The 27721-nt window shown below is 45.3% G+C and overlaps 1 protein-coding gene across 2 annotated transcripts; it reads right to left on the bottom strand.

The window, feature by feature from the left end:
- Positions 1-13: 13 nt before the first annotated feature.
- Positions 14-27238, bottom strand: LOC135537229 (myosin-9-like). 2 transcript variants are annotated; one of them, XM_064963416.1, is made up of 41 exons: positions 27034-27238; positions 20840-21171; positions 20460-20616; positions 20345-20372; positions 20094-20187; positions 19598-19615; positions 17880-17972; positions 17697-17760; positions 17226-17324; positions 16212-16355; positions 15988-16083; positions 15430-15701; positions 15016-15189; positions 14567-14740; positions 14275-14389; positions 13757-13950; positions 13466-13587; positions 13276-13345; positions 13030-13190; positions 12792-12900; positions 12539-12670; positions 12009-12215; positions 11593-11730; positions 11240-11363; positions 10919-11090; positions 10410-10622; positions 10073-10217; positions 9337-9543; positions 8703-8807; positions 8436-8588; positions 7854-8102; positions 7471-7683; positions 7021-7233; positions 6727-6888; positions 3704-3832; positions 3535-3623; positions 3301-3424; positions 2821-3029; positions 2525-2633; positions 1715-1887; positions 14-1318 (listed from the first exon to the last, which is right to left on the bottom strand). In XM_064963416.1, the coding sequence occupies exons 2-41, from the start codon at positions 21164-21166 to the stop codon at positions 1207-1209; spliced, it is 5889 nt and encodes a 1962-aa protein (XP_064819488.1). In that variant the 5' UTR covers positions 21167-21171; positions 27034-27238; the 3' UTR covers positions 14-1206. The 2 variants fall into 2 exon arrangements, with proteins under 2 accessions (XP_064819488.1, XP_064819494.1); XM_064963422.1 differs by lacking the exon at positions 19598-19615.
- Between the last annotated feature and the right edge of the window lie 483 nt (positions 27239-27721).

Here is a 27721-nt window from a genome sequence, read left to right as displayed (position 1 = left end):
TATTGCAGTCATATCCTTTTAATATAATTTTATTGACACATGGCATCTGATAAAATACTGAAATAAAACAAATTGTCAATATACCCCTCAGTTACAATTCATTAAAAGAGTGAAAATTGCACATAAGCATACATCCCCACTAGATCTTGCAGAATCTCTAGAAACTCAATAATTGAAATGTGAAAGTGCGATAACAGCAAATGAAAGTGACCGAGCTAGATTAAGAGTATCTATTCTTCGATATGAAGTAGAATTCATACCATGTAGTATTCACTGCCACTCATGTGCAAACAGTGCCATCTAACCCACCACCATTCTCCCTATTTAGCAGAGCACATGGATCAACCCAAAGCAGTCAATAAGTAAGAGACCAATAACTATCGGAGAAGACCACGCACATGTTGTTTCAGCATAATAAGATTTGCAAGTGTTTAGGCTGTAGTTATGCTCAAGTGTATGTACCAACTTCATTCCTGTGTGACCGTTAGGTATAAAGTGCAGGCTTTAACTGTAGATTTAATAACTGTGTACAAATGTCCTAATGTGATGCAAGTACTACAATATGTGGATTAAGTGAAGTACTACTGCGTGCAGAAAATACCAGTGGAAAAAAAATAAAAAAAATACACCAGAAGTACATGATACAGCACTAATAACCCATATTAAATTACTGCCTTCATAAAGAAAAACCATATGTGCACAGCGAAAGATGGCAGAAACAGTATCATACAAGTTCCAAGGGAAAAAGAGGTTGCAGCAGATAGGTGTATTCTAGCCACAAACAATTTAAGCTGCTAAACCATGTCTGAATAATATACTTTTTATAATATTGAAAATTGCTGAGTAGAAAAATGGATCTAGAAAGTCACATATTTGGAATGCTAGCCTCTAAAAAAAAAAAGTCACATTTATGACAAAATATAATTTGGCCACAGATTTGTTTTACACACACGCACAAAATGCTTTGTACAGATTTGGAATGTGAATGAGTAAATCTATGAGAACGATCTCAGATTTCCGACCTGAACAAAACAGATTGTCAAAAATGGACACGGAAGAGAATAGTATAAATCTTGGTATACAATTATTTGTATGATAGCTGATGGAGCAGGCAGCTATAGAATGCACTATTTAAATCCATGATAAATGTTGCATTTCCAGTATGGTCCCTGTAAAAGTTGGCTGCGCTCTTCTGTCACGTTCATCTCACTCAGGTATAGGCTTGGATGCGTCGCTGGGCAGATCCATCTCCTCATCACTGTCCCCCATGCCTGTGCGATTCATGACACGGCGCATGTTTAAAGGCAAGTCCCCGCGCCTGCAAAGAGTAAATAAACGACTTCAGAGATATTTGGTAACAGGTTTTATGACTGCGCAATTATTTAAATACATTTTAAGATCCTTTTATGCTTGTTCAAAGTCGAAAGACCCAATAACACATTGTATTTCTGTAAAAAGGTGTGCCAAAAACACCATAACTATAAAAAGGCTGTGTTGTATTCAGTGAATTCAGAATGTTTCCAAACACACATTTGACATGATCCCTTACTCTACCCGACATACATTCTACACCTATGGAAAAAACAGAACGTGCACCCAGGGGGGCCCCACGACCACGATTGGGAAACCCTGCTCTACACAATCCAGTTCTAACGAAACCTTGAGCAACATTTCACTCTAATGAATATAGGGTAGAGGGAGGGATGGACCATACCTGAGCTTGCTCTTCAGGCTGCTGACCTCTCGGGTCACGGCGTCTTGCGACTCAGTGGCATCGTCAAGCTCCCTTTGCAGCTTCCTGCGGTTGGCGTTGGCCCGTGTCACTTCCTCCTCTGCCTCCTCCAGCTGACGCTTTAGCTGACGTGTGCGGTTGTTCGCCTTGTCCGCCTGTGGAGTACAGGCAGAGGACCTTCGATCAGTGACTGCAAATATACGTATCCTTCATCTATGGAGGCTATACAGTGACTGTGCAAGGTGGTTCAGTGGGCTGCAGCTATACAGCATGCAGGTTTCTTGTTGTTTTCCCAGATATAGGACAGGTCTGCACAGAATATCTGGGATATATTCATTTGCAAAATGTTGTAACAGAAATCGTTTACTCCAAACGGAAAACATTTTGCAACAAAATAGAGTTTAATGGACAATTCAGGTAGGTCCCTCTCCATTTACTCCTGTTTGGTTCCTAGAGTAAACGTTTCAATTGCAAAACAATCTGAATAATTAACTCCCCAGATCTTTACAATAGAATTTGCAGCCGTCGTCTCGCTTGTCTGGTTACATTGCACCTGGGACGACACACACCACAGGAGGTTGGTAGCACCTTAATTGGGAAGAACGGGCTCCTAGTAATGGCTGGAGTAGAATGATATCAAATACAAACATATGGGTTTGATGCCATTCGCTCAGTTCTAGAAATTCAGCAGCCTTCACTGATATACATTACACCCATGTTGCTACTGATATAGGGGTAAGCAACGGATGTTGGAGTAGGTAACTGATTGAGTTCTACACAGAGTAGACCCACCTCTGCTTTGTACTGCTCCGTGTTGCGTCTCTCGTCCTCCACCTGCAGCAGCACCTCCTTCAGCTTCTTCTCCGTGCGCCTGACCAGCCTGGACGAATGCTGACGCTCCCTATGAACAGAAAAAGTCAAGACATGACTCATGAAGGGGTGTTTACTCCTAACCTGCTTCTCAAAATTCATTGGTTAGTCAAAGGGGAGGGACCTTGGATCCTCTCCTACAATACATTGAAAAGGAAACAAGGAGATAGGAATTGAGGAAAGACCAAGGGAGACCGCGCCAATGGTTTTTAACTTACTTGAACTCCAAGTCCAGTTGCTCCTCCAGCTGCAGTATCTTGGCCTCCAGTGCACCAATAGATGCCTTGTATCTGGACTTCACAGTCTCCTCCAGCTCCTGCAGCTTGAGCTTCAGCTCCTTGTTCTGCCGGTCCAGCTGGGCCCGGGTCCCCTCCAGGCGCTGGGCGGTACTGCGCTCCGCCGTCAGCTCAATGGTCAGCTGGTCAGTCTAGAGCAGAGTGTGTGGAGTTATGAACAAGACTATGCATTGAGATGAATCGGACAATGTAGTGGCCAGCCCGTAACATTAGACATGGTGTATTTGTCTCAGTGGACTACTTTTCCTACAAATAGAGCTCTAATGACTCAGGTTGAAACACCACAAACTCAATTATTCTTCAACTAGAATCCCTCTTTTCCCTTCACGTCCTTGTGACTAACCCAGATAAATGAAACACTTTCCTCGCTACAGCTCTTCTGCTTTGCGATCAGTTCATTACCTGCAGTGTGGTTCTCCTCAGGCGGTCGTTGGCCATCTCTGTGTTCAACTGCTCCTCCTCTAATTCTTCCTCTAGCTTAGCGATACGAACCTCCAGCCTCCTCTTCTCATCCACCGTCAGGGAACTGAGGGTGGGGGGGACATTTTGGTTGGGAGGAAGAAAACCATGACAGAACTTGCAAATTCCATGCAAATCAATTCCATAGTGTTTCTATGAGGTGTCTGTGAGCCGTACTTCTTAGCGTTGTGGCTGTTGAGCTCATCCTGTAGTTCATCCCGCTCTGTCTGGGCCTGTTTCTTGACACGCTCAGCAGACGCCAACTCCTATGGAAGATGGAGAGGAGTATAAGAACATGGACAGTGGGGGTGGAGACAGCGAGCCAGAGCCCTGCAGAGAGACATACCTCCTGAAGATGGATGGTGTCAGCCTCCATTGCCTTGACCTTCTTTTCGTTCTCCTTGGCCATGTTGAGGGCCTCGTCCCTGGACAGACGCAGATCCTCCAGCTCCCTCATCTGATCTTTCAACAGGGCCTGTATAGGAGAGAACCAAAGGACTGAGTCAAGTACCACACCAGACTGTAGGGCTTGGTATCCTTCTACTGAAAAAGACTGCACACTGCCTAATTTGTAGTGAGCTGTGAACTACGTTTATGTCAGTGTAAACCTAACGGCTGTCAAACATGCCTTCAGCTCACTTTTGGTGCATAGAGAAGGTTACTGTGTATGGTTTGATCTCTCACATTCTCAAAACCAGAAGCCAGTTAAAACAAAAACTCATCAAATTCACAGCTCTTCACTCAGGTAATTACTTCCTGCTAAAAGTCTGACTTGGTTTGTTCAAGGGACCAGCTGTGACCCCCCTGGTTCTAAACTGAGACCAAATCCATTAACTCGGCCCATGGTCACATGGGACAAGTGAACATGAACCAACTTCAGAAAAATCACTAGGAACAAGCCTGTTCCCCAAATCCTCTTTCCTCAGCCCTGAGTACTCACTGGAGGGAAACCGCTAGCCATATCCTCACTTTCTTCCACCTTAACAGGAGACTCACCAAGCCTACATGCTACAGGAACTGTCAACCGCGCCTCAACAGGAAGTGTCAAAACCAGTGGCTCTGGCTTTTCCAAACTATTTTTCAAGCTCTTGATTCTCATCACAAAAACCCCGCAAAAGCCAGATCAGGTCTCCCAGCAGATTCACACTCGCATCACAACTGGGAAGAATCTCCCTCACACAGTTTAGTGAGAAAATTGTCAAATAAATCCGACACCCAAACAAGCTCACGGTCAGCCTGCTGAGGAACCACAACCTTAGCTACTTTGACAAGGAACATGTCTGTAAACAGACACACAAATCTCTCAACCTGCAGAAGGCACACATGTCTCAGCTAGAGACAAGAATTTCCTGGGAGCCACCATCTAGTTTAGCAGAAACAATTTCAGGGCCCCCCCCCACAAATCCACCTCCATCGTTTTTTGTGTGTGTTTTTTTCCATCAGCACTCTAAAGATGATTAACTTTACCAACTGGGTTTAACTCAAAACGCCCCTTGAGAAACTACGCTCGGGCTGCATTCAGTACAAAACAAAGTGGAAAGTCATTTAATCAAGTACTGTTCTGAATGACCAGTTGACAAAGGGAGTTAGGGAACCCTGTTAGCGTGACCACTGTCCTTTAAATATGTCATTCATCACGCCATACCCACCAAGCGGAGAAAAACGCTCCCGTCTGTTAAACAATCCTCGTCATCTGGGATCCTTGGAACGTCCCCCATTTGATGTTGAAAAAGATACTTAAAGTAGGGGTTAAGGTTTGAGTTTAGAGATGTACCAAGGAGCCCAAAAAGCACTGACCATTCAAAGTAACCTCTACCGTGTTCAACTTCTGCCATTTTCAACCTCCAGCATTTCTGCCACCTGCAATAACTGATCCCTCATTAGCTTAAGAAAACCAACATCCTCTAACCCTACACAATACACTGCTAGCTCAAATGCCCCCATAGTTAAAATCAGTATGCCAAAGAAAACCAATAAATCAACTGACAAGTTAGCCATTAGCTCACCGCTAACCAAACACATGCACATGCTCCAAGCCTAAGAGAACCACTGTGGGGGGAAAAATGAAAAGCATGCCATGCACAATGCTACCAACCATCGCAACAGTTAGCCACTAGCCTAGCGCTAACACATACTCAGACTCCCAACTGGGAAATCTAATCCTGCAAAACAGATTTAATTGTTTTTATATTTAAATGCCCTACAGTAGATAAATACCAGCTGCAAACAATGTTCTGACCTTATGGCCACCACAAACATTTGTTGACCAAAACCCATCAGCTGAAACTCACTAGCACTGCTCCAAACCTCACCTAGCTTACTTTAGAAACAAACATCTGCATTGCTACCCGTAGACTTCATTGCGCTAATGCTAGTTAGCATTCACTCACGAAACTGCCAACTTCATTCAGACAGCAAGCAGAGAAACAAATGGTTTCCACAAGGTCATCCGATTCTGGGTTTGTAGAAGACATTGCATTATCCTTTTAAATAAATAACTTCATGCTTCGAGCCAACACCCCACCACATGGAACAAACGTAGCTTCAAGAACATTTTGGGGAAACACGTCTTTCAGGACAGACAGTTACACAACATAGCAAATGTTCAATATAACTGAACACACCCCAGCAACAAGCCACCTTACCTTAGGTCCAGCGCCTTCATGACAACTTGGTCGGCCAGTCCAAGCAGGTTATTATTTGTTCAGGTGGTGACAAAACGCCTACAAAAGGTATACCCAAACTAAAAACAAAAACAAACGAAAGGCCTCATGGCCAACAAACAAAACCAGCAGCCTCAAGCTATGCCAGCTGGGACACTGACTCATCTTCATTGGCAGCACCTATCTGCAAATAAAGGCTTGGCTCAGCATCTTGACCCAGTTGCTGCTGCCACCTGGGGATGGAGTGTGGTAGTGTACCATGGTAGTGTGTTTGTCCTAAAACTTAACCTTCACCCCCATAACATAACTAACGCGATGCACAAAACCTATTATTTGGCAGGGAATACTTATTGTAGATCATCGATTCTATACCTCAATTTTCACAAGCTGATCCTCTCCAACGGACTTGGAAGTTGTAGGAAAAATAAATTGGTCAATTAGGGTCAGTTAAAAAGGGGAGAGTCAATGAAACCAACCATGGAAGTATGTCGCGAATTAAGGGGGTTAGCCCTGACCGAGACTCGAACCCGGGTCTAGCGACTGGTAAGCAAACACCTTTTAATTGACTGGAAACAGCTTGTGTCAATTACAAAACATTTCCTACATGTAGCAACACTTGCGAACAATCCTAGAAATAACAGTAAAAGCAGAGTGCCTCAAGTAGCCCAAAACTCACACTGCCCTCCTGTGTGTGCCTCTGTATTACCTGCAGTTTCTTCAGCTGTTTGAGGGCCTCGTCACGGCCCTTGTTGGCCATGCTGATGCCTGCCTCCAGCTCTCCCAGGTCTGCCTCCAGCTTCTTCTTAGCAGCCGTGGCCAGGGCTTTCTGCCGGCGCTCATCCTCCAGCTCGGTCTCCATCTCACGCACCTGGGGAACACCACAGATCCAAGGTTGTGTTTATTTTTTTTATTAAATGAGCATTTCTTATTGTATAAGTTGTCTGTTCCGGGTTTCAGACTGCTTTCTTCTAATTGGCATGTAATGAACACAACCCAGTACCTGTTTGACCAGCTGCTTCCTCCTCTCTTCACCCTGCTCGTCTCTGGCCTGCAGGTCCCTGTCGGACTGGGCCTTCATGGCCTGCATGTTGACTTCCAGACGCAGCTTGGCGTCCTCCGTGGCCTGCAGCTCATCTTCCAGCTCCTCCAGCTGCACGCGCATCTCCTCCAGCTGTTGATCCATGGCACGCTTCGCTTTCTCCAGCTCGTGGACCTGCACAAGAGGAGGAATAAAATAAAACACATCTTCATTCAACAATGAGGGAGGGATGGTGCATTCACATTTTGCGGCATTTGGAAATTTTCCAAACTATCCTCACGATTTGCAAAGCACATTGGAGGTCAGACTGGACTTGCATTTTTAGGAGTCTATAAGGCAGGACGCAATGAAGCGAGAACTTGATTGACCCACTAGCAATAGTTCCACAACAACATTCGTGATCGGACTTACACTTTTACCAACGTCGTCCTTCGATGAGACCAGGTCATCCATCTCTGCCTTGAGGACCTTGTTGGCCCGGTCCAGTTCATCCTTCAGGTCCTTAATGGTCTCCAGCTCGCGGGTCAGAGTCAGGGCCCGCGTTTCCTTCTCCCTGGCCTCGGCCTCAGCCCGGTCCCTCTCTTCAGCATTCCGGCTGGAGATGCTCTTCTCCTCAGTCAGCATCTGTTACAGAGACAGGCGAGAAGGTATTTTAGTAAGACAGTAGAGTCAAATCCAATTTTTTTGTTTTGATATAGTGCTCGAAGCAAATATGAACCGAAAACAATTGATCTATTCACCATCATATGATGCTATAGAACCTCTATGCCATCATCACCCATCAAACAATTCACCTGGTCAAACTTCTTCTGCTTCCTCTCCAGGTTGGACACAGTCTGCCTGAGGTTGTCCTGGTCCACCATCATGTCATCCAGCTCCTGCTGCAGACGGGTCTTGGTCTTGTCCAGCTTGTCGTAGGCCGATGCCTTCTCCTCCAGCTGTTGGACCACGCCCTCCAGCTCCCTCTGCATACGTTTCTTGTTCTCCTCCGCCCCCTCCAGGGACTGGGTCTCCAGCTCCATCTTCTTCTTCATCTCCGTCAGCTGAGGATAAGGGAAGAGTATGAGAAGTTCGGTAGAAAAGGTACAAAGGGAGAGGAAGAGATGCACATGAGATGTAGTGCCGATTGGTCAAGCTAAAGCGTCAATACGTAAAATACATGAAATGCCTCAGACTTCATGGTCTGTATGTCCTAGTGTACAAGGTGGCATAGTTCAAATTTGGATTGAGATAATAGGAAGATTTCTTTAAGCATTCAGTAAGGTGGTGTAATACATGCAACGATAGGGGACAAAACGGGATAGTATTATGGAGAAAAGAGGGACAGAGGAATGAGCTAGCAACCAGAGCTTGGAGGGTGTAGAGCTGGTACTAACCTGAGCTTGGAGGGTGTAAAGCTGCTTCTCCGTGTTCTTCTTGCCCTGCTCCTCTTCCTCCAGCGTCTCCCTCAGGTTGTTCTGGTCATCCTCCATCTGACGCAGACGAGTGGAGAAGGAGAGCTTCTGACGAGTTTCCTCCTGGAGCAGCGCCTAGAAAGACAAAAGGAGGGAAAACATTGTTAGTGTGCGTTTAAGGCAGTTTCTAAACTGCACAACATGGGTGTGTGTGCGCGCGTCTTGGCGAGCGCATCTGTGTGACCGTACCTGTACATCCTGCAGTTGAGACTCCACAGTGGAACAGTCTTTAGTTGCCTTGATGGACTTGCTCTCAACCACACTCAACACGCTGTTGACGTTGTCCAGCTCAGACTAGACAAGACACAGAAAGGAGGAATTAACAGCCATTTAACCACATCCACGTTAATCCATGATCCCTAATATACATGCATATATTCATTACCATCCATTAACCCCCCCTTCTGTTCTTACACTGCTGCTACTCGCCGTTTATTATCTATGCAGTCACTTCACCCCTACCTACATGTACAAATTACCTCGACTAACCTGTAGCCCGGCATCCCCCTGTATATAGCCTTATTGTATTACTTTATTTTGTAGTTTATTTAGTAAAAATGTTCTTAACTCCATTTGAATATGAACTGCATTGTTGGTTAAGGGCTCGTAAGTAAGCACTTCACTCTAAGGTCGACACCTGTTGTATTCAGTGCATGTGACAAATACTATTGTATAATGTTAATCTATCCATCCACCAACATAATACTTTGAAATCCCCCAAAGTGTTCTGGATACCCCATTCATTCACCCTCTTGCCTCATATCATCCCTTTCTCCATCAGCAACAGCCAAGCCATAGTATCCAACATCCAGTCCACACCTACCTGCATCTTGGCCACCTTCTCAGCCAGCTCCTTCCTTTGCCTCTCGCTCTCAGAGTGTTTGATCTGCAGTTCCTGGACCTGGGTCTCCGCCTTCTTCCTGCGCTGCTCTGACTCACTCTTCCCCTGGTTCAGGGTCTTCAGCTCGATGGCCAGCTCATTATGTTCGCTTTCCATAGCCTGCTTGGCTTTCTCCACTGACGCCTTGTTCTGAACGAGCAGACATGGGCAGGAGGTTACATAGGCGGTTCTCTCCCAAAATACTTTATCGTACAGCTTGTTTTACTTCAGAGAAAGAGTTCATGTTCATATTGTACGGTTGGTTATATAAATTCATGCTGTTGAAAACTTCAATATGAAATACAAACTATTACAATAAAACCTTGAATGTTACAGGCTGACGGTCAATCGACAGGCAATATAAAATTAAAATAAAGGTTCCACCATTCACACAGTCATGTTAAAGAACCATATGCCCCCCCCCCAAGAGAGAAATTCCCATTATTATTTTCACCTTTATTTAACCAGGCAAGTCAGTTAAGAACAAATTCTTATTTTTCAATGACGGCCTAGGAACAGTGGGTTAACTGCCTGTTCATGGGCAGAACGACAGATTGGTAACCTTGTCAGCTCTGGGATTTGAACTTGCAACCTTCCGGTTACTCGTCCAACGCTCTAACCACCAGGCTACCCTGCCACCCCATGATGCCTACATATGAACAGTATAAAGAGCCCTCACCCTCTTGGCCTGCTCCAGCTGTTCGTTGAGCTCGTCGAAGGCCTGGTTGTGTTTGTGCCTCATGTCGGCCACCTGCTGCTCGTGCACTTTGGCCTCGTCCTCCAAAACCTTCTTTAGCTGGGTCACCTCAGTCTCACGCTTGGTTCTGAACAACAGGACGGAGTGATTGAAAGTGGTGGAGGAAGAGGGGAATTGAGGACTGGCCCCATATGTCTTCTCAACGGGTAATGGTCTATAACTAAAACTTGACATTTACACATAGTAAACCACTGTCCTTCACCTCCAACTGTGTGTGTGTGTGTGTGTGTGTGTGTGTGTGTATGCACGCTCCCAGTACCTGAGCTCTTGTTGTGTTGCAGTGGAGTCCAGTGTGTCCTCCAGCTCAGTCTTCAGAGCCTCCAGCTCCTCTCCCAGGTCCCTGCGGTGTTTTTCAGCCTTGGCCCTCGCAGCCCTCTCCAGCTCCAGGTCCTCCTGCAGCTCAGAAAGCTGGGCCTCCAGCTCCCGGATCTTCTTCTGGGCCGTGTTCTTGGCCGCGGCCTCCTCCTCTATCCTGGAGGATGGTGGGGAGTAAAGAAGGATGGGGGTCAGAGTGTAAAGCATTGAAATTAAAAGTCATACAAGATTATTTTCTCAACTTTGGCTTTACTGTATGGGCTTAAATTAAATCTAATAAACAGCAGATCAAACTCTTTCAATGGAAAGTAAAACATCTCGTTCAGACCAGCCAAATGCGGGCCGCAAGCTAATTAAATGTGGCCTGCGTTCTCTGCGTCATTTATAAAATACACACATCAGAAAATTAATTTAGGCCCCTTTCTCCAATCAAGCATTGTCCTTCCCCCTCACCTGGCCAGTGCAGCCATTAGCTCCTCCTCCTTCTTGGCCAGCTGGGCTCGGAGCTCGGCTATCTGGGCGTGCAGGTCAGCCATCTGGTCATTCAGCTCCGTGGAGTCCCCCTCCAGCTTCCTGCGGTTCTTTTCCAGCTCCTGACGACTCTTCTCCTCCTTCCTCAGCCGGTCTGATGATGGAGAGGAAACCAGGGTTGTCTCAATACTACTGTTCTCACCGGCGCTTTTCAAATCAGTACAGACGAAGGATAAGAGACAAGGAAAAGAGATTCTAAGTTTGAGGTAAACCAATGTCATTGTATGTCTACGGTCCACCTACCCTCCAGGTCAGTGATCATGGCCTCGTGTTTGTTCTTGAGTTTCTGCAGGCTCTTGGACTTCTCCTCCTCCTCAGTCAGGTTGGTGGTGAACTCTGAGATACGTTCCTCCAACAGCTTCTTCTCCTGCAAGTAAACAAATAACCCCCCAGAAGGTTACACAATGTCTGAACTATGAGAGCACAACCAGATATTACATTCAAAGAACACCTAGTCCCTAATTTACTCTTAATAAAAATTGTTCCATGATTACTTGCTTTATTGCTGGGATGAATGAATAACTGCCTAATTGATTATTTTATTCTTCCATCCATCTGAAAGAAAACATGCTAATGCATCAACTTGTACTACAAACCTTATTGAGTTTGTTGTTCTGGTCATCCAGCACCATGACATTCTCCTCTATCTTCTTCAGCTTGGCATCTGTGGTCATCTTCTCCAGCTGCAGCTTCTGCCTGGCTGCCTCCTCCTCATCCAGCTGCTGCTCCAGGTCCTACAGACAGACGAGGGATGGAACGTTGTCATTCAGATGTTTTAACCTCAATTCTTGACATCACTCCCTCTCTAAGTTCATTAAAAGCACCACACCCCTTGGAGGGTGAAATGGAAGGGAAAATGAAAACCAGTGAAAATTGACAATTTGCAAAGGCAATTTAATAGGAGAAATCAAGTTAATATCTTTACATGTGACTGACAAGTTGACCACAAGGCTCAATTAAAGGAAAGTTACAGTCCACCATAAATAATATATAAAACTGAAAAAAAAACTACCGTGATGTTGGTCTGCATCTTCTTCCGCTCGGTCTGTAGCTGGGTGACCCTCTCCTCTTCCTCCTCCACTCTGGACTCCAGGTCGTGGAGGATCTCCTCCAGCTCCTGCTTCCTGGTGGCCAGCTTGGAGCGCATCTCCTCCGCCTCGGCACACAGCTCCGTCTCAGCCTGCAGCTGCTCCTGCAGGGCGAGCTTCTCTGCATTCAGCTGGGGGGGGGCATGTGTTAGAAACAGGGCAATGATACACAGCAAGGCTGAAATGCTGAAAGTAATTCACTCCATCCATCAACAATGTATAAGACACTAGGGGCAATTTCCTGGACAGATTAAGCCTTGGACTAAATAGCAAACTCAATGGTGACTCAGTTAAATGCTTTTTAGTCAAGGACGAGTCAATCCGGGTAACTACACCAATAAGACACATTGAAAAGGCACCAATTCATAATCGTTCTGAGTGTACCAGTCATTACCTTACATTGGGGCTTAGTCCAATCCATAGAAATATAATTACTAGAAGGGACCCTCCATACCTGTTGCTGCTTGGCTTCGAACTCCTGCAGCTGCTCCTCAGCTTGCTGCTGCCTCTCCTTGGTCTTCTCCAGCTCATCCTCCCGAGCCTGCATCTCCTCCTCCTGCCTGGTCACCTGCAGCAGAGGCTTCACCTGGGGGAGTAGGGGAAGAGGACGGGGACTCAGGACAATGCAAGTAGCTGAGGAGTAGGGGATGAGGTCTGCAACACTGATATTAGGATGCTCCCGTATGGATTTTCAACAGTGTGTGTACCTTGGTGAAGAGCCGCCACCACTGCCAGTTCCTGAGTTTGAGGTAGGCAGCACAGTTCCTCTGGATCACCTTCATAGCAGTCAGCTGCTGCTGTCTCTTTGTGAAGGCTCTGGAGACATAAAAAAAGCTCATCAATATAAATGATATTGGAATGTGTACATAGCGCGCTCACATACCAACTAATATACAGCAGAAAAATCACAAGCCAAACCTATGCTCTAAATGACAAATTCCTTACTTGCGGGCCACGTATCCACGACACCAGGACTGGAAGCTGATGATGATGTCGGTGATCTTAATGTCCCTCTCCTCCTCCAGGTGGGCCAAGACACCGGCCCGGAAAAACACCTTACTCTGGCCAATCCGGAACAGGTTGGAATCCAGCTCCAGGGCCTTGATCTGGGAAGAGGAAGGAGAGAGAGGATGACATTTGGGAATGACATTGGAAGACTGCTGAATAATGGTTTGTTCTGACGCCTCTTACCATGAGTACACAGGCTTGTTTGCCGTCCATGAATCCCTTGGGAATGGCGTTGGGAGTGAGGATCTCATATCTGGGAAAACAGGAGAAGTTTAAGGTAAGACACTGAAAAACAATAACAGGCTAGTCTGCTCACAGTGAAGCTGATAAACAGGTAGGAGATGAGCACACAAAGATACGTTTCCGTGGTTACCTCTGTCTGAACTCCTGGAAGACGATGCGGTTGGGGAAGCCTTGTCTGCAGATACGGATCCCCTCCAGAACTCCATTACACCTCAGCTGTTCAAGAACCAGGTGGGGCTCCAGCTTACCAGCCTGACAGTGACAAAGTGAAGCGGCAGGATTTTAAATATACATTTTATAGTATATGTGCTAAAGCACAGACCAACTGCCTGTGCCTCGTATTTATCATATATTTATTATTTAATTTTATAGTCAAAAACACTTTGATCAATGGAAGAGTTGATGTCTGTAGACACCATACCTTCTTCTCGTGGTTGGGGATGATGCAGCGGACAAAGTTGGGGTTGGTGTTCCTGAGAGTGGTCATGAGGTTGGACAGCTGCTCCTTGTAGAGCTGGCCCACGGTGCGGAACATGCCCTTACGGATCTTCGTGGCCCCGTGCATCCCCCCATCAGACATCCCAGCAACTTTGTCCAGGCCAACAATACGGTCCACTGAGAGAGAATGAAAAGGAGCAACAGGATCATAGATAACACTTATCAACTCATCTTTCCTCCAGTTCTTTCACCAAACACCTTCAGTTCAAACACAGAAAGGTTGCTGTAGTTCTATTGGCCAACACCAATCATGCAGTTCCATGTACCAACAGTAGGTGACACTATTAAGAGTCTACAGCCCAACCCAGTTACTTTCCAGTCTAGTGGGGGTGTCTGAGGGCAGGATGGCTCATAATGAATGGTTTTCAGGTATTTGATAACCATCATTTGGAGCCCTCCTCCCCTCAGACGCCGCAGGTCTAGTCAGCTCACGAGACTTACCATCTCTCCAAAGCTCCGACACAAACTTGTCAGTGGACTGGTTGAGCAGCGTGGCCACGTTGTCATTCAGGGGGTCCATGTTCTTCATCAGCCACTCATCTGCCTTATAGTCCACCTGGGGAGGAACCATATTGTGATCACAGAGCTGAGCAGTCAAGAAGTTGTGGTATTACCAAGTCTCAGGTTCAAAACTCAGTTTTTCAGAAATCCTGGTTGTAGGATCTCTTAAGACTTTCATAAAGTCCCCCGAATTTGACCACCCAATTAGATTCCCCACGAGTGGTAAACTGACCTTTCCGGCGTAGTGGATGATGCAGAAGTCGGCAGAGTCCTTGAGTTTCTTGGGCTTCTGGAACTTGGGGTTGTTTCCCTGCTCCTGCACCACCTTCTCCACAAAGCTCTTGTCCGTGGCCTTGGGGAACCAGCACTCTTCATCCAGCAGAGCCAGCACACCAGGAGGACTGGCCTAGGAACAGCAGAGAGAAAGGTGGAGACATCAATTCAGTGCATGTTGGGTTGTGCAGGACATTTAAAACATGCTAACTTCAGGGGATATTGACTTGCATTGGTTTTGTGAGAAAGAAAATGCCTAATTTAGCATTTGGTGACAGCAGCCAGGTAAACAACCATCAGCTGGATTGCTGTTTATGCTTGTTCAAAGACAATGTGTAATTTGGAACAGAACAAATCACATAAGCCTAAGGTCCATTAGCGAAGAGGTGGTAATGGCAGTATACTTACATGCTTCTCGATGAGGTCGATGCAGGGCTGCAGGTCCAGGCCGAAGTCGATGAAGCTCCACTCGATGCCCTCCCTCTGGTACTCCTCCTGCTCCAGGACGAACATGGTGTGGTTGAACAGCTGCTGCAGCTTCTCATTGGTGTAGTTGATGCACAGCTGCTCAAACGAGTTCAGCTACAGGAGAAAGCGGGGAAAAAGAGAAGGTACACATGAATTAGACAGACCTTGGTGGGAACTCAGAAATGCAACTTTTATCTTAATGTGAGAAAGCAGTAATGATGTCCACGCACCATCTAAATAGAGATAAAGATGCATTTTGAAAACAAATTGACAATCAACGGCCACTCACGCCAATCCATTGTTTTGTATTCAATGACCAACAAACAAACCCCTTTCCCACAATCTTCATCTCACCTCAAAGATCTCAAAGCCAGCAATGTCCAGGATGCCGATGAAGGAGGCTCCCTGTCTCTTGGTCTTGTCCAGGGCCTTGTTGATCCTCATCACCAGCCAGCGGAACATCCTCTCATAGGAGGCCTTGGCCAGGGCCTCCACTGCAAACTCAGCCTGCTCCTGGGTCTGGGCCTTCTGAACATAGTCCCTGCCCACCTTGATCCTGGGGGACAGGATGGCCCGGGTGAAGTCGGTCACGTTCATGCCCAGCAGGTGGCACACTTTCTGGGCCGCTGAGGGAGAGAGAAAGAAGTGGTGAGTGTTTGGTGTTGGAGAACGTAAGGGATTGTCGAAGCCATGAAGGAGGGTTGCAAGAGACATTGTCATTAAGGACCCAAGTTGTGGAGTAGAGGGTGCATACTTTTGTTCCAACCCAGAACACACTTGATTCAATTAAATCACAGAGCTCTTCATTAGTAGAAACAGTTGAGTTACTGCCGAACTAAAACAAAACAATGAACCCAGTACCGATCTTGGGGGAACCCCAGAAATTATTAGTGAAACACAGATGTAAAGTACCTGTGTCATCAGGCATGGAGGCCTGGTCAGAGTTGCGCTCCTTCTTGAAGCTCATGTTACCCAGCTGGAGAACGGCAGACACAGTTTTCAGAAGACCTGATGGAGAAGAAGACCATCGATCACAATACATCAGTTATTTAAAGAAATGTCATTGATCTTGAAAAAGCTATTTGAATACTGTACTATTACAGGCTAAGAATCTGGTGTGACAGGGGAGTTTGTACCTATCCGCTCCTCCTCTGGGATGCTCATGATGTTGAAGGCGTCCATGGTCTCCACAAACAGGTCACGGTCCTGCTGACCAGGGATGGTCACGTTCCCGTGGGTCAGGAAACGGTAGTTCTTGTAGTCCTCCAGACACAGCTCAGCTGGTTAAAGAGAAAACACATAAGCCATTATAAAGGGAAGATATGGTCTCCCGGGTGGCGCAGTGGTTAAGGGCGCTGTACTGCAGCGCCAGCTGTGCCACCAGAGCCTCTGGGTTCGCACCCAGGCTCTGTCGTAACCGGCCGCGACCGGGAGGTCCGTGGGGCGACGCACAATTGGCCTAGCGTCGTCCGGGTTAGGGAGGGTTTGGCCGGTAGGGATATCCTTGTCTAATCGTGCACCAGCGACTCCTGTGGCGGGCCAGGCGCAGTGCACGCTAACCAAGGTTGACAGGTGCACGGTGTTCCCTCCGACACATTGGTGCGGCTGGCTTCAGGGTTGGATGCGCTCTGTGTTAAGAAGCAGTGCGGCTTGGTTGGGTTGTGTATCGGAGGACGCATGACTTTCAACATTCCTCTATCCCGAGCCCGTACGGGAGTTGTAGGGATGAGACAAGATAACTACTAACAATTGGATACCACGAAATAGGGGAGAAATAATTTTTTTTTTTTTATATATACACATAATATAAAAAGATACATGCTTTAATTATTTCAAGTTATAAAGCATTATATCTGCAGGCTTCAAGTAAAAACTGTTACTGGATATAATTTGATTTAAAATCAAAACTTATTTTACATTATACTTAAAATAACATCCGGCATGTAGACTAGCGGTTAAGAGCGTTGGGCCAGTAACCAAATGGTTGTTGGTTCAATGTACCCTTGAGCAAGGAACTCATCCTATTTGTTCCTCTAAGTCACTTTGGATAAGAGTTTTTCCTATAATGACACAAAATGTAATAATTGCCCCTCCCCCCAAAAATAACATGGCATAAACATTGATATAAAATGAGTTTGTTGGTCACTCACAGCGCATTTTGTCCCCAGCTCCTGTGAGCATGTAATAGAAGATGTGGAAGGCTCGTTCATCCTTCGCCTGCCGGATGGCTCTGGACTTCTCCAGCAGATCTGACAACATGGTTCGTCAAGAAAAAAAAAAACCCCCACCACAGACAGCCAATAAGTTGCGTAATATTTGATGTTAAAGTTACAATCCATAGTTGCTGCATCGATTTCTGGACTTAGTGATATATACCCATTGATTCTTGAAGAATAACTTGTTTGACTCTAAATGTTTGTAAACAAATGTAAACGTTGTAACACTGTATAGCTTCAAAACATGGCTAACTCTAAAATGTTGCCATCATGGATGCTCTAGCCATGAATTTGTGTGTGTTTATTTATCCAAGCCCATCCCTCAGCTTTTTCAGCTAACGATTCTAGCTTGAATGCTGTACAGGGCCTTCAAGAACTATGAAGACGTATTGATCGAAAGGATACAAGTTTCAATGTTGGCTCCCACAATATATCCATTGACGTCAAAGTTGATCCGGATAAACTTCCCCTAGAAAGAGAGAGAAGGCGAGATTTGTCACTTGTTTGACCAGGTGGCAGTGGATCCAGTTACAGTCAATATCGCCACCACATAATTGCGCAAAGACTCAAAAAAAAAAAAGTTCTTACGAATCTGGAGGAGTTGTCATTCTTGACCGTCTTGCCGTTTCCGAAGGCCTCTAGGATGGGGTTAGCCTGCAGAAGTTGTTTCTCTAGCTCCCCCTGGTGACAAAACATACGTGCAGTATATTCACAAATATACCAAATGTTATCATTATGGCAGTAGGATGGCAGGATGACTCAACATGGGCATTCATGCAGTAAGATGCTGCAACTCCTTGCATTGCATTTCATCTTGGCGAGAAGCATTGGGAGCACCCGCTTGGCACCCGCAACATGCGTTGGTCGTGGAACTATAGCTATGTTATGCACACGTACACTCAGCTTATTAGGAATGTTTCTCCACTCCTTAAGTGTCCAGCGTTGGCGATTGCGTGCCACTGATCGGAGTGGAACTCTGTCGTCGTCTGATGAAATAGCCCATCCGTGACAAGGATGGAGGAGTTGTGCATTCCTCCGTTCTTTTGCCCGTTTGTGTCCCTCCTGTTAGCTTGCACAATTCTTGCCATTCCCCTTCGACCTCTCATTAACAAGCTGTTTTCACCCACAGGACGGCCGCTTCCTGGATGTTTTTTGTTTGTCGCACCATTCTCTGTAAACCCTAGACACTGTCGTGAGTGAAAAGCCCAAGAGGCCGACCGTTTCCGAGATACTGGAACCGGGGTGCTTGGCACTGACAATCATACCACACTCAGTCGCTTAGGTCACTCGTTTTGCCCATTCTAACATTCAATCAAACAGTAACTGAATGATTCAATGCCCGGCTGCCTGCTTTTTATAGCAAGCCACAGCTAGTTGACTTACTGTCTGTAGGAGCAAATTATTTTTCGCAAATGTGGTGGTGTATATTGCCTTAGATCAGTTATCATAGACATAAATTAGCAGGTGTGCATAGCTGTAAGCAGTAAACAGCAGGATATGCTACCATTATGATACAAACCAAGAAAGTATGACCCCAGGGAAGATATAATTTCCATATAAACCCCCACACTCATTCATGTTAAATATTCCACATTCCGACACACTCTCCCGTCCCAACCACAAGCCCAGCCTTACACAAGCATAAAAGCTAAGCACTTATTAAAGTACATTCGAGACAGTCGCCAAGATCCCAAGACAGCACACAGGCAGAACACCCAAAACAGATAAAAATCAGCTTTTGTTGTTGTCCACTTGTTCTAAGACCAACCAGATGAGGTGGACAAAGGCCAGGGAGTGAGGTGGGACAGGTCAGACAAACATGATTGGGTTACCCCTTCACTACCAATGTGGCCTGACTCATGATCACTTTGCTGATGGCTAAACACACACAACTTACATTTGATACTAGGGCTGTTTTTACACAGCGTCCCAATTCTGATCCCCCCCCCCCCCCACTACATATCAGATCTTTGTCAGAGCTGACCCGATTGGTCTTTTGACCAATTAGTGAAGTAAATAAAAAAGATCAGAATTGGGCAGCCTGTGTCAACAGTCCGAAGCATTGTTACTTGATCTGCTTGACTATGCAGTCATTTGAAATGTCACGCAGTACTCTTTTCGGCCTAAATCTTTAAGGTGTTTCGGTATAACATAAAACTTCCACACCTTAAATACATCCTTTCACCTGTACATTACACCACCACACAGCTTGCAGACAGACTGCAGTTAGTAGAACATACATGTACATCGGGGGGGGGGGGGGGGGGACGCTGGCAAGCGGGAGAGATGGCGAGCGATTAACTCACATGTGCTAACGCTGCACCCTAGAGATGGGAACGATGGATAAGAGAAGGAGTTTATCACAAGTACTAGCCTACAGTGGTAAAACAAACTAATACAGTAGTCATTACAGTCCCATCCAATGTCAATGGGCTGTGTTCAACAACCTGAATTCAGGAAATGGGCCCCTATTCATAAAGCGTCTCAGTAGGAAACAGTGCTGATCAAGGATCCGGTCGCTCCGTCCATGTAATTTCGCTCATATTGAGAGCTAAAATGGTAAAACTGGTCAGAGATCAGCACTCCCTCTGAGACAGTTTATGAATACTGGCACTGGTGACTACAGGGAGGTGAGGCAGGCAGGTCTGGGCCTGAAACAGGAATTTTAGGGACAACTACCCGGAATAAGTACAGGGGGATGAGAAAATGAGCAGCAGAACAGGAAAACTACAGAGGACAGAGAATGGAGGTGTATGAAGAGGGAGAGTGAGGAGGTGAAACGGAGGGCTGGTACTGACTGACCTGGTCTTTCTTTGACTTAAAGGAAGAGGCAACATGTGCCAGATACTGGATCACTTTCTTGGTGTTCTCAGTCTTCCCAGCTCCTGATTCTCCTCTGCAGGAAAGGAGAGAGAAATTAGATAGAAATGAGAGAGGGAGGGAGAGAACAGAAGTTGCTGATTGAAGGGAACAGACAGCTCCGATGAGATGTCTTTTGCTAGACAACAAGCATAAATAAAAAAGGGAAGATTTTGAGCAGAGACATTGCTTACGTGCAGAGGATGGACTGATCTTCACGATCTGAAATAGAAGACAGAAAATACATGTGAGTGTGTGCGCGTCACTGGTGTGTATGTGGCACAGGTGTGTGGCATCACATTCTCTCACCCTGCATCATACTCCTGTAGGCGTTGTCTGTGATGGCGTAGATGTGAGGGGGCATCTCGTGTCTCTTCTTGCCCTTGTACATCTCAATGATGTTCTCGGAGTAGATGGGAAGGTACTTGTAGGGGTTGATCACCACACAGAAGAGACCAGAGTATGTCTGAAAGTTACAAGAGAAGGGACTGAGCACACAGGCAACACTAACCATCTATACCAAGTTAGAAAACCGTTACAAAAATCATTTGTCCAGAGTGCTGTGTATTTATCAGAAATGTAAATTGTTCTGGATAAGGGTTTTCTGTATTCCCGTGTTATTTTACACGTATTTATGTGGATTCTGTCTTTGTGCAAATATGTGCATATGAAGCATGCAAAACCCTCACGTAGATTAGGCCAGAGTAGTAGCGGTCCTTGAGGTTGTGCAGCACTGAAGCCTCGTTCAAACACGTGAGCTCAGCCATGTCCTCCACCTTACTGAACTTGGGAGGGTTCATCTTCTGGATATCGTCCTTGTTCACAGTCACCTTCTTGCCTGTGTCGGCTAGCTCCACCAGACACTCCTCTCCCTTCTCTTCCTTGACGGAGCCGGCCACGAACCCCAGCGTCTCCGAAGGGATCCATACGAGCTTCTTGGTGGCCCAGTCGGCGTGGTCTAGGGGGTTGGCGACCTTCCCACTATCTCTGTAGAGGAACTTGTCCGCTTCCGACATGGTGGCTGTAGGACGAAGACAATAACGAACAATAAGACCACCCAGGAGGTAGGCTGGAGAAAGGAACGTGAGCCAGAACATAGTGGCTGTAGAGCGGAGAGGAAAAACACAAGACATTGAAACACCCAGTGAAAAATAAATTGATGATCGTGGTTTGGCCCAGGAGTTTGTACTGAACACATGACCGGATTTATCGAGTTCGGCTTCTCCCTGTACAATAACTGATTTGTTTCTGACATGTCCTATTTTCCCTATCCATTCTACAGCCAAGTGTCCAGAGGAGGGAAAAATGCAGACATGCTGAGCTAGCCTAAGATTGTCACAGCGCAGCAAACTATTTTGGTCGAAATGCCTTACTTTAAAGTGAGGGGCAACCATAAACAGCATGCAGGTGCAGTTCAGACCAAATGAGTAAAAGGTACAGCTCAACTGATGTAATTATTTTGGTCATATGACATCCCATTCCTTGGATTTAACACCTTAGAGATGAAGTTTGAGTGAAATGTTTCAGTGTATAATTCAGTCAACTTGTCTAAGTTCAGATCATATGCGCAGCATGGCACTATATCAAATGACTAACCATTTCAGAACACATGATCATTGTTGAGAACGCTGAACATGTTCTACAATGAAATGTGCTTCTCAGGAATATTTGCCATGTATGAGAGCACGCTCACACCCCCCCCGCAGGCACACACTCACGGCTGCACGCTAGAGGTTGTACTATGAGGATGCATTATGAGGATGATCCTCTGTAAGCTTGGTAGATTTTCCCCATGAGACATAAGAGGCGCTATGGACTGAATTTGGCCAAGCATAAACTGGATCAGACTCTAAATGGGTTGTGACGATCAGGAATTGTGCATGCACATGTCATTGGAGTCACACACACACACAAAACCAGTGACAACTTTCAATCGTGACCTTTGGCACTTACAAGCTGGTCTTTCCCACTCCTGCTGCCCTCTACATGACGAGACAACTTCTGGGCATTGACCTGCTGCTCCCGACAGACACGGGCACTTCTCTCCCACAACTGTTTCATACATGCACCTTAACCTTCCTCTTGTTGTCTTCCTGTCCCTTAATAACCAAAAACAGAACACTCCCGCTATTGCTTGATGCCTATGCTCGATGAAGTTGACAACATCGAAGGGTAGTACGACCTGAACTTATTTTAATAAGAATCGCTTGGTTTGTGTGTTGTTGCAAAAAAAAAATGTTGCTACGGTGTACCATAAAGAATACACTCCAGCTGTCATGTATTACATAACATTGTCTTACAGACAAGTAAAGAGTGGTGGACCAGTCAGAGGAAGACAAATGAGGGCTCCCTTACTTCCTTTGAAGGGGAACAGAAAACAGGACAGCCAGTGAGGAATGTCTGGAGCAAGTTTAGACAGAAACATTTCATTACACTCAGCCACCACTCCCTTAAGAACAGACGCCATGTCTCTTGAAGAAAACCTTCACTCTTCAGGTTAAATTGGTGAATACACAGACAGATCCACATCTTAACCTACTACTTCCCCCTTCTATCCTTGGGCCTGTATTCATAAAGCGTCTCAGAGTAGCTATAGTGCTGATCTAGGATAAGGGCCCACCTGTCCATAAGCTTATTCAATATGATCCAAAAGGCTGATCCTGGATCAGAACTCCTAGACTGAGGCGCTTTATGAATACAGGCCCAGGTATTCTAGGTCAATTTCTATTTCTATCTGCTTGCGTCTCGAGCTATGACCCTTTCAAGGGTGTGTGTGTGTGTGTGTGTGTGTGTGTGTGTGTGTGTGTGTGTGTGCACATACTCATGGCCTCAGGCTACAAGTACAGACTACAACACCCAGTCGTAACCAGTTTTTACCTCCATGATAACATTGTAATTACATTCCAGGTGAGATCATTATCTTTAGGATTACATAACTTGTACAGGGTTGCCTTGTCCACCATTATAATTCTATGCCTCTTAGGCTGCATTTACACAGGCAGCACAATTCAGAACTCCCATTTTGTCTTTTGACCAATTGGATCTTATGTGAAAAGATCTTAAGTGATAGTTCAAAAGACCAATAAGTGGAAGAAAGATCAGAATTGGATGTCTGTGTAAACGCTGCCTTATACTGGTTGAAGGCTAATGAAGCTGTGTCCAGATCTATCAGCATATATTTCAAGGTTTTCTCCTGCTTCAAGCAAAACATCACCGCGTGTTGATCATATCAACCATAGTGCCCGAGGTGGTGACACTAAACAATGTGTTTCTAACCCACGTCCCCCCTATCAGGGAGAAAGTGTGAAATAATAGGGACAGAGAGAAAGGGGGATAGAGAGGGACAGAGCAATAACATCCAGCTGGATAACATCCAGGTGTCTAAGTTCATTATGGGCTCAGACCGATGCTCTGATTAAAGACAGAGGGGGAGGATCACCTTAAGGATCTGTGTCCATGCTGTTGGCTGCCCACTACATGTGCCAGCACGAGTGGACTACTAAACCAGAGTAAACCAGTGTGAGTACACAGCTGAAAAATCAGGACTGTTCCCACTCATGATGACCCAGGCATGCTAGCCTGATCCCAGATCAGCTAGCCTGATCCCAACTCCTTGTCACTCAGACCGAAAATGACACTGACTGACAAGAAGTTGGCACAAACAGATCTGGGAATCAGGCTGATCTCATGTACATAAGCCCCATCTGAAACACATAGGAGGAATGGGTTCTCGTGGGAGACATGAGGAAATGCAGACAAGATGAGAGAATTTCACATGAACGTGGGTTTTCAGCAACAAAGTGCGAACTGTGGGCCAACTTCCACAGGAAGTTGCATGATATGGTGTTGCAGTGTTGATACATGCATTTCCTGAGGGTCTTATTGCCCAACTTCAGTCTAGAAAAGGACACTACTGACATCCACAATTGATGGTACCCATTGTCATACAGTGTTAAGGGGATCAGAGTGTAAGCCCATGCAGTGGGCAGTGGCTGTCAAGGATTTCCTAGTCACCTTTCAACTCGTATGACTGGCTTGCCAACTCAAATGACTAGTTAAAAAGGGCAATTACACTACTTTCAACCTAATTTCCATCATCTCCAGCACAACCAGTGTCCATCTACATATTTGAAAAATGCACATACATAAAGTTTAAAAGTCATTGGAGATAATGATTGAGGTTGAAGTGGCAGAATTGCCCTTTAACACAACTCCTTATCCATTCACTCGAGAGACCTCGGCATGATTCGTCTTGCAGTTGCCCGATTAGATTTATGTGCATTGGGTCTACATCTGGGTTCAGAAAGTACTTGAAAAACAAAGGTAAGAAAATGAGTCCTAAACCAGCGGGAAAAATAAGAAATGTATTTGGCGGCCTGGTAGCCGGTTAGGAAACCCTGCTCTACTACCAACCAGTGTCATTTACCTATGTTATGTAGTCATTGTATCTCAAAACTGTTGTCAGACAGCATAATAAAGTCCTATAGCTCAAGCTGTTGCAGATGGAAGTGGCATGTGGGTGGCTGTTAAAAGGGCAGGAGGAATCCAAGCTAAAGACTGGATTGAATGGAGGCCAAGAACACAAGTGCGTAGAGATGTTGAAACGTGTTGCTGAGGACAGCAGGGCAGGTCTGTCAGAGCTAGACATTAGCCAGTGGTGACCTCAACACACCTGGTTTTAAACAAACAGCATTTTGAAAAATCGGTCAAATACTAGCTGTGCTTAATTTCGTGGCACAATGGAACCAATGGCACAGTCCCAACAGTGCAAACAGCACCCCATCTGGCACTCCAGGTAGGCTTAATGCCCCCTATTTAAAAATCTTGACTCTTGGGAAAATGTAAATGTAAATTTGGGACACTCCAATTAGTATGATGTTACATTTCGTATGGTATGTATTAATTTGGGGATGTCCATCATCCATTTCATGTGCTGTTACAAATTACAATTTGTTGTTAGCTAGGTGCCTAACGTTAGCTGGGGTTAGGGGGTTAAGGTTAGCCAACATGCCAAGTAGTTTCAGAGTAGCTAAAAAGTAGTCGGAAAGTTGCTAAAACTGCCCGTGATGAGAACACACAACCTTTGGGTTACAAGAAATTTGCTTTATACTTCTGCCCGCTCAACCACCCTACTTTATTTTTGTCTTAAATAACCCTCTGTCATACGTAACTATTTTACCTTTAACTACGCAAGTCAATTAAGAATTTTTAATTTATTTTCAATGACGTCTTAGGGGAGGAACAGATTTTTTACCTTGTCAACTCGGGGATTCGATATTGCAACCTATCAGTTACTAGTCCAACACTCTAACCACTAGGCTACCTGGCACCCTACTATACCAAATGTAACATATCATACTAATTTGAGTCCCCCGGATTTACATTTACTGTGTTACGTGTAGTCTGAGACCAGGCTGTCTCTTATCTAGTTAATGCAGGTACTAGGAGAGGCCGGCATTAACAACGTTAGTATCTATAATAAACTGGGTGGGGGAAGTAACTAAGCAAGATGGTAGATTTGATTGCAGAACAGCTATGCATGTACTAATCATATAATTCTATTTTAAAGTGTGTATGGTCGAGTCCCCAAGGAAGGACTCGATTCCTACCAGGAACATTGCATTCTGCTAAAATAGCTTGGAGACAGCACAGTGGCCTGAGTAGGACATTCACTGAACTGAACAGGTTTGGCTCAACAATTGATAGTTGAATGCCACACCTTTACCATACGAAACAACTCAAACGAGACCCAGTATTTCAGGTGCCAAAAACCATTTGAATGCGAGTGTGTGCAAATTGTGTATCCTTAGGGCAGATCCATATCAGGGCGTTCATGCATTTTGTGCTCCAACCAACCCTCCAAGCCATAGTCTCAAATTACAACTTCAAACCAAGACAAGCAAACATCAGATATATTGGCAGTGTTGAGCAGTGTACTCCATTTAGTCCAGCTAGTAATTTAAATATTTAGTAGGCAAATGTATATTTTTCCACATCAGACCTGCCTAATTCTCACTTGAAACATGGTTTGTTTAATAGGCTAAAATATACCTTTTACATTTTCTGAAATGCCAGACTACAAATTTAAAGAACAAATCACTTAGAGGTCATATTTAATCAAAGTGTATTTTAGCTTTTACTTGAGTAAACCATGTGTTTTTTTAGGGTAGCTTTAGTGTAGTTCACCTTTGTGTGAAATGATTGGTAGCTTAGTGAACTATATTTTCAGCGTAGCTTCCACAAAACAGTAAATTGGTCAACGTAAAGTGCACTACTACAGGGTTGATGGCTGTGGGTTGGAAGAGCCGCCAAGTTCGGGAAGCAGAGCATAGGATTGGACATTGGCTGGGTGTTGTCATTGTTAATTACTTATCATGACAAGGTGAAATAATCATTGTTTGTATAGGTAGCCTACAATTGGCTTACCCTTGCAGATGCTGCTCTCCAGGTTAGCTTTACTCAATGGCTAAACTCAAACTGCAACAGTGCAAGTTTAACGGGACTAATGCGAAATGACTAGAAAGAGAGAGTATCAATATTAAATCCCATCAACTAGCAATGTTACGTTAGTTTGCAATCTTTCCAAGTGTCCCTTCGTTACTACCACCGACTACGTTCTCACCTGAAGCAGTGACAAGGCTACCTTGACGTCGAGTAGTGCGGATGCTGCTGGACGCGTCACCTTTCGATCTACATTCGCGATAAAAACGCAAAAGCGCACATGACACAGAACTAATAAAAAATAACCTACTTGTCTGTCGTCGTTCGTAGAGTTCCCAGCGAAAGACCTCGAAGAGAGTACTAACATATTATAAACAGATCGCATCCCACGAGGATTACGGAGGGACCAGCTGATAGGTAACCTTGATTAAAAACAACTTACCTTCTACTCGGGTTGTAGGCACCACGGAGTGAATTCGTTTGCTGTACCGGTTTCCGTGTTTTCAAAGGCAACTTCTTCCGCGCGACGGCAAACTCAAGAAACCCTACTGCAGATTTTTTTCCTTCTCAATTATCTCCCTTTCTGTTGTCTCTGCGCTGGGCGTGACTGAAATAGGGTGGACATATCTAAACTATGATCCACCCACTTTATCATTCACAGGTGAGAAAGGTCTGACTGCGAACCGCGTCCTCGCCAAGACGAGGTAAGAAACGCCCACGCCCATAGAAAGCCCGCCCCTCTTGTACTGGCTCTTGGCTACTTACATTTGAGTAATGTAGCAGAAGCTCTTATCCAGAGCAATTAGGGTTATGTGCCTTGCTCAAGTACACATCGCTTGATTTTTCACATAGTCTGGTCAGGGATTCGAACTATCAACCTTGCGGTTACTGGCCCAACACTCTTAACTGCTGGGTTACCTGCTGTCCCTGTAGCATTTTAGCTAAGTCTAACCCTTTTCCTGACCATAACCTTATTCTCCTATCCCGCTACATGAATTATCCTAACCTGCTAGTTAATTATTCTAACTTGCTACATTAGTTCTCCCAACCTGCCACGTTAATTATCCTAACCTGCTAGTTAATTATTATAACCTGCTACATTAGTTCTCCTAACCTGCCACGTAAATTAT

The sequence above is a fragment of the Oncorhynchus masou genome, chromosome 5 (genome assembly GCF_036934945.1).
Source record: "Oncorhynchus masou masou isolate Uvic2021 chromosome 5, UVic_Omas_1.1, whole genome shotgun sequence".
NCBI classification, from domain to species: domain Eukaryota; kingdom Metazoa; phylum Chordata; class Actinopteri; order Salmoniformes; family Salmonidae; genus Oncorhynchus; species Oncorhynchus masou.
This window is presented reverse-complemented; position numbering and strand designations above follow the sequence as displayed.

What these genes read in the sequence shown, in the direction of transcription:
- LOC135537229 (XM_064963416.1), bottom strand. Translation starts at nt 21,166, where the DNA reads ATGTCGGAAGCGGACAAGTTCCTCTACAGAGATAGTGGGAAGGTCGCC. An exon ending in GATCAGTCCATCCTCTGCAC is followed by an intron (nt 20,188 to 20,344) that starts GTAAGCAATGTC and finishes CCTTTCCTGCAG; the next exon opens with AGGAGAATCAGGAGCTGGGA. An exon ending in TCCCCAACCACGAGAAGAAG is followed by an intron (nt 13,588 to 13,756) that starts GTATGGTGTCTA and finishes TGTCACTGTCAG; the next exon opens with GCTGGTAAGCTGGAGCCCCA.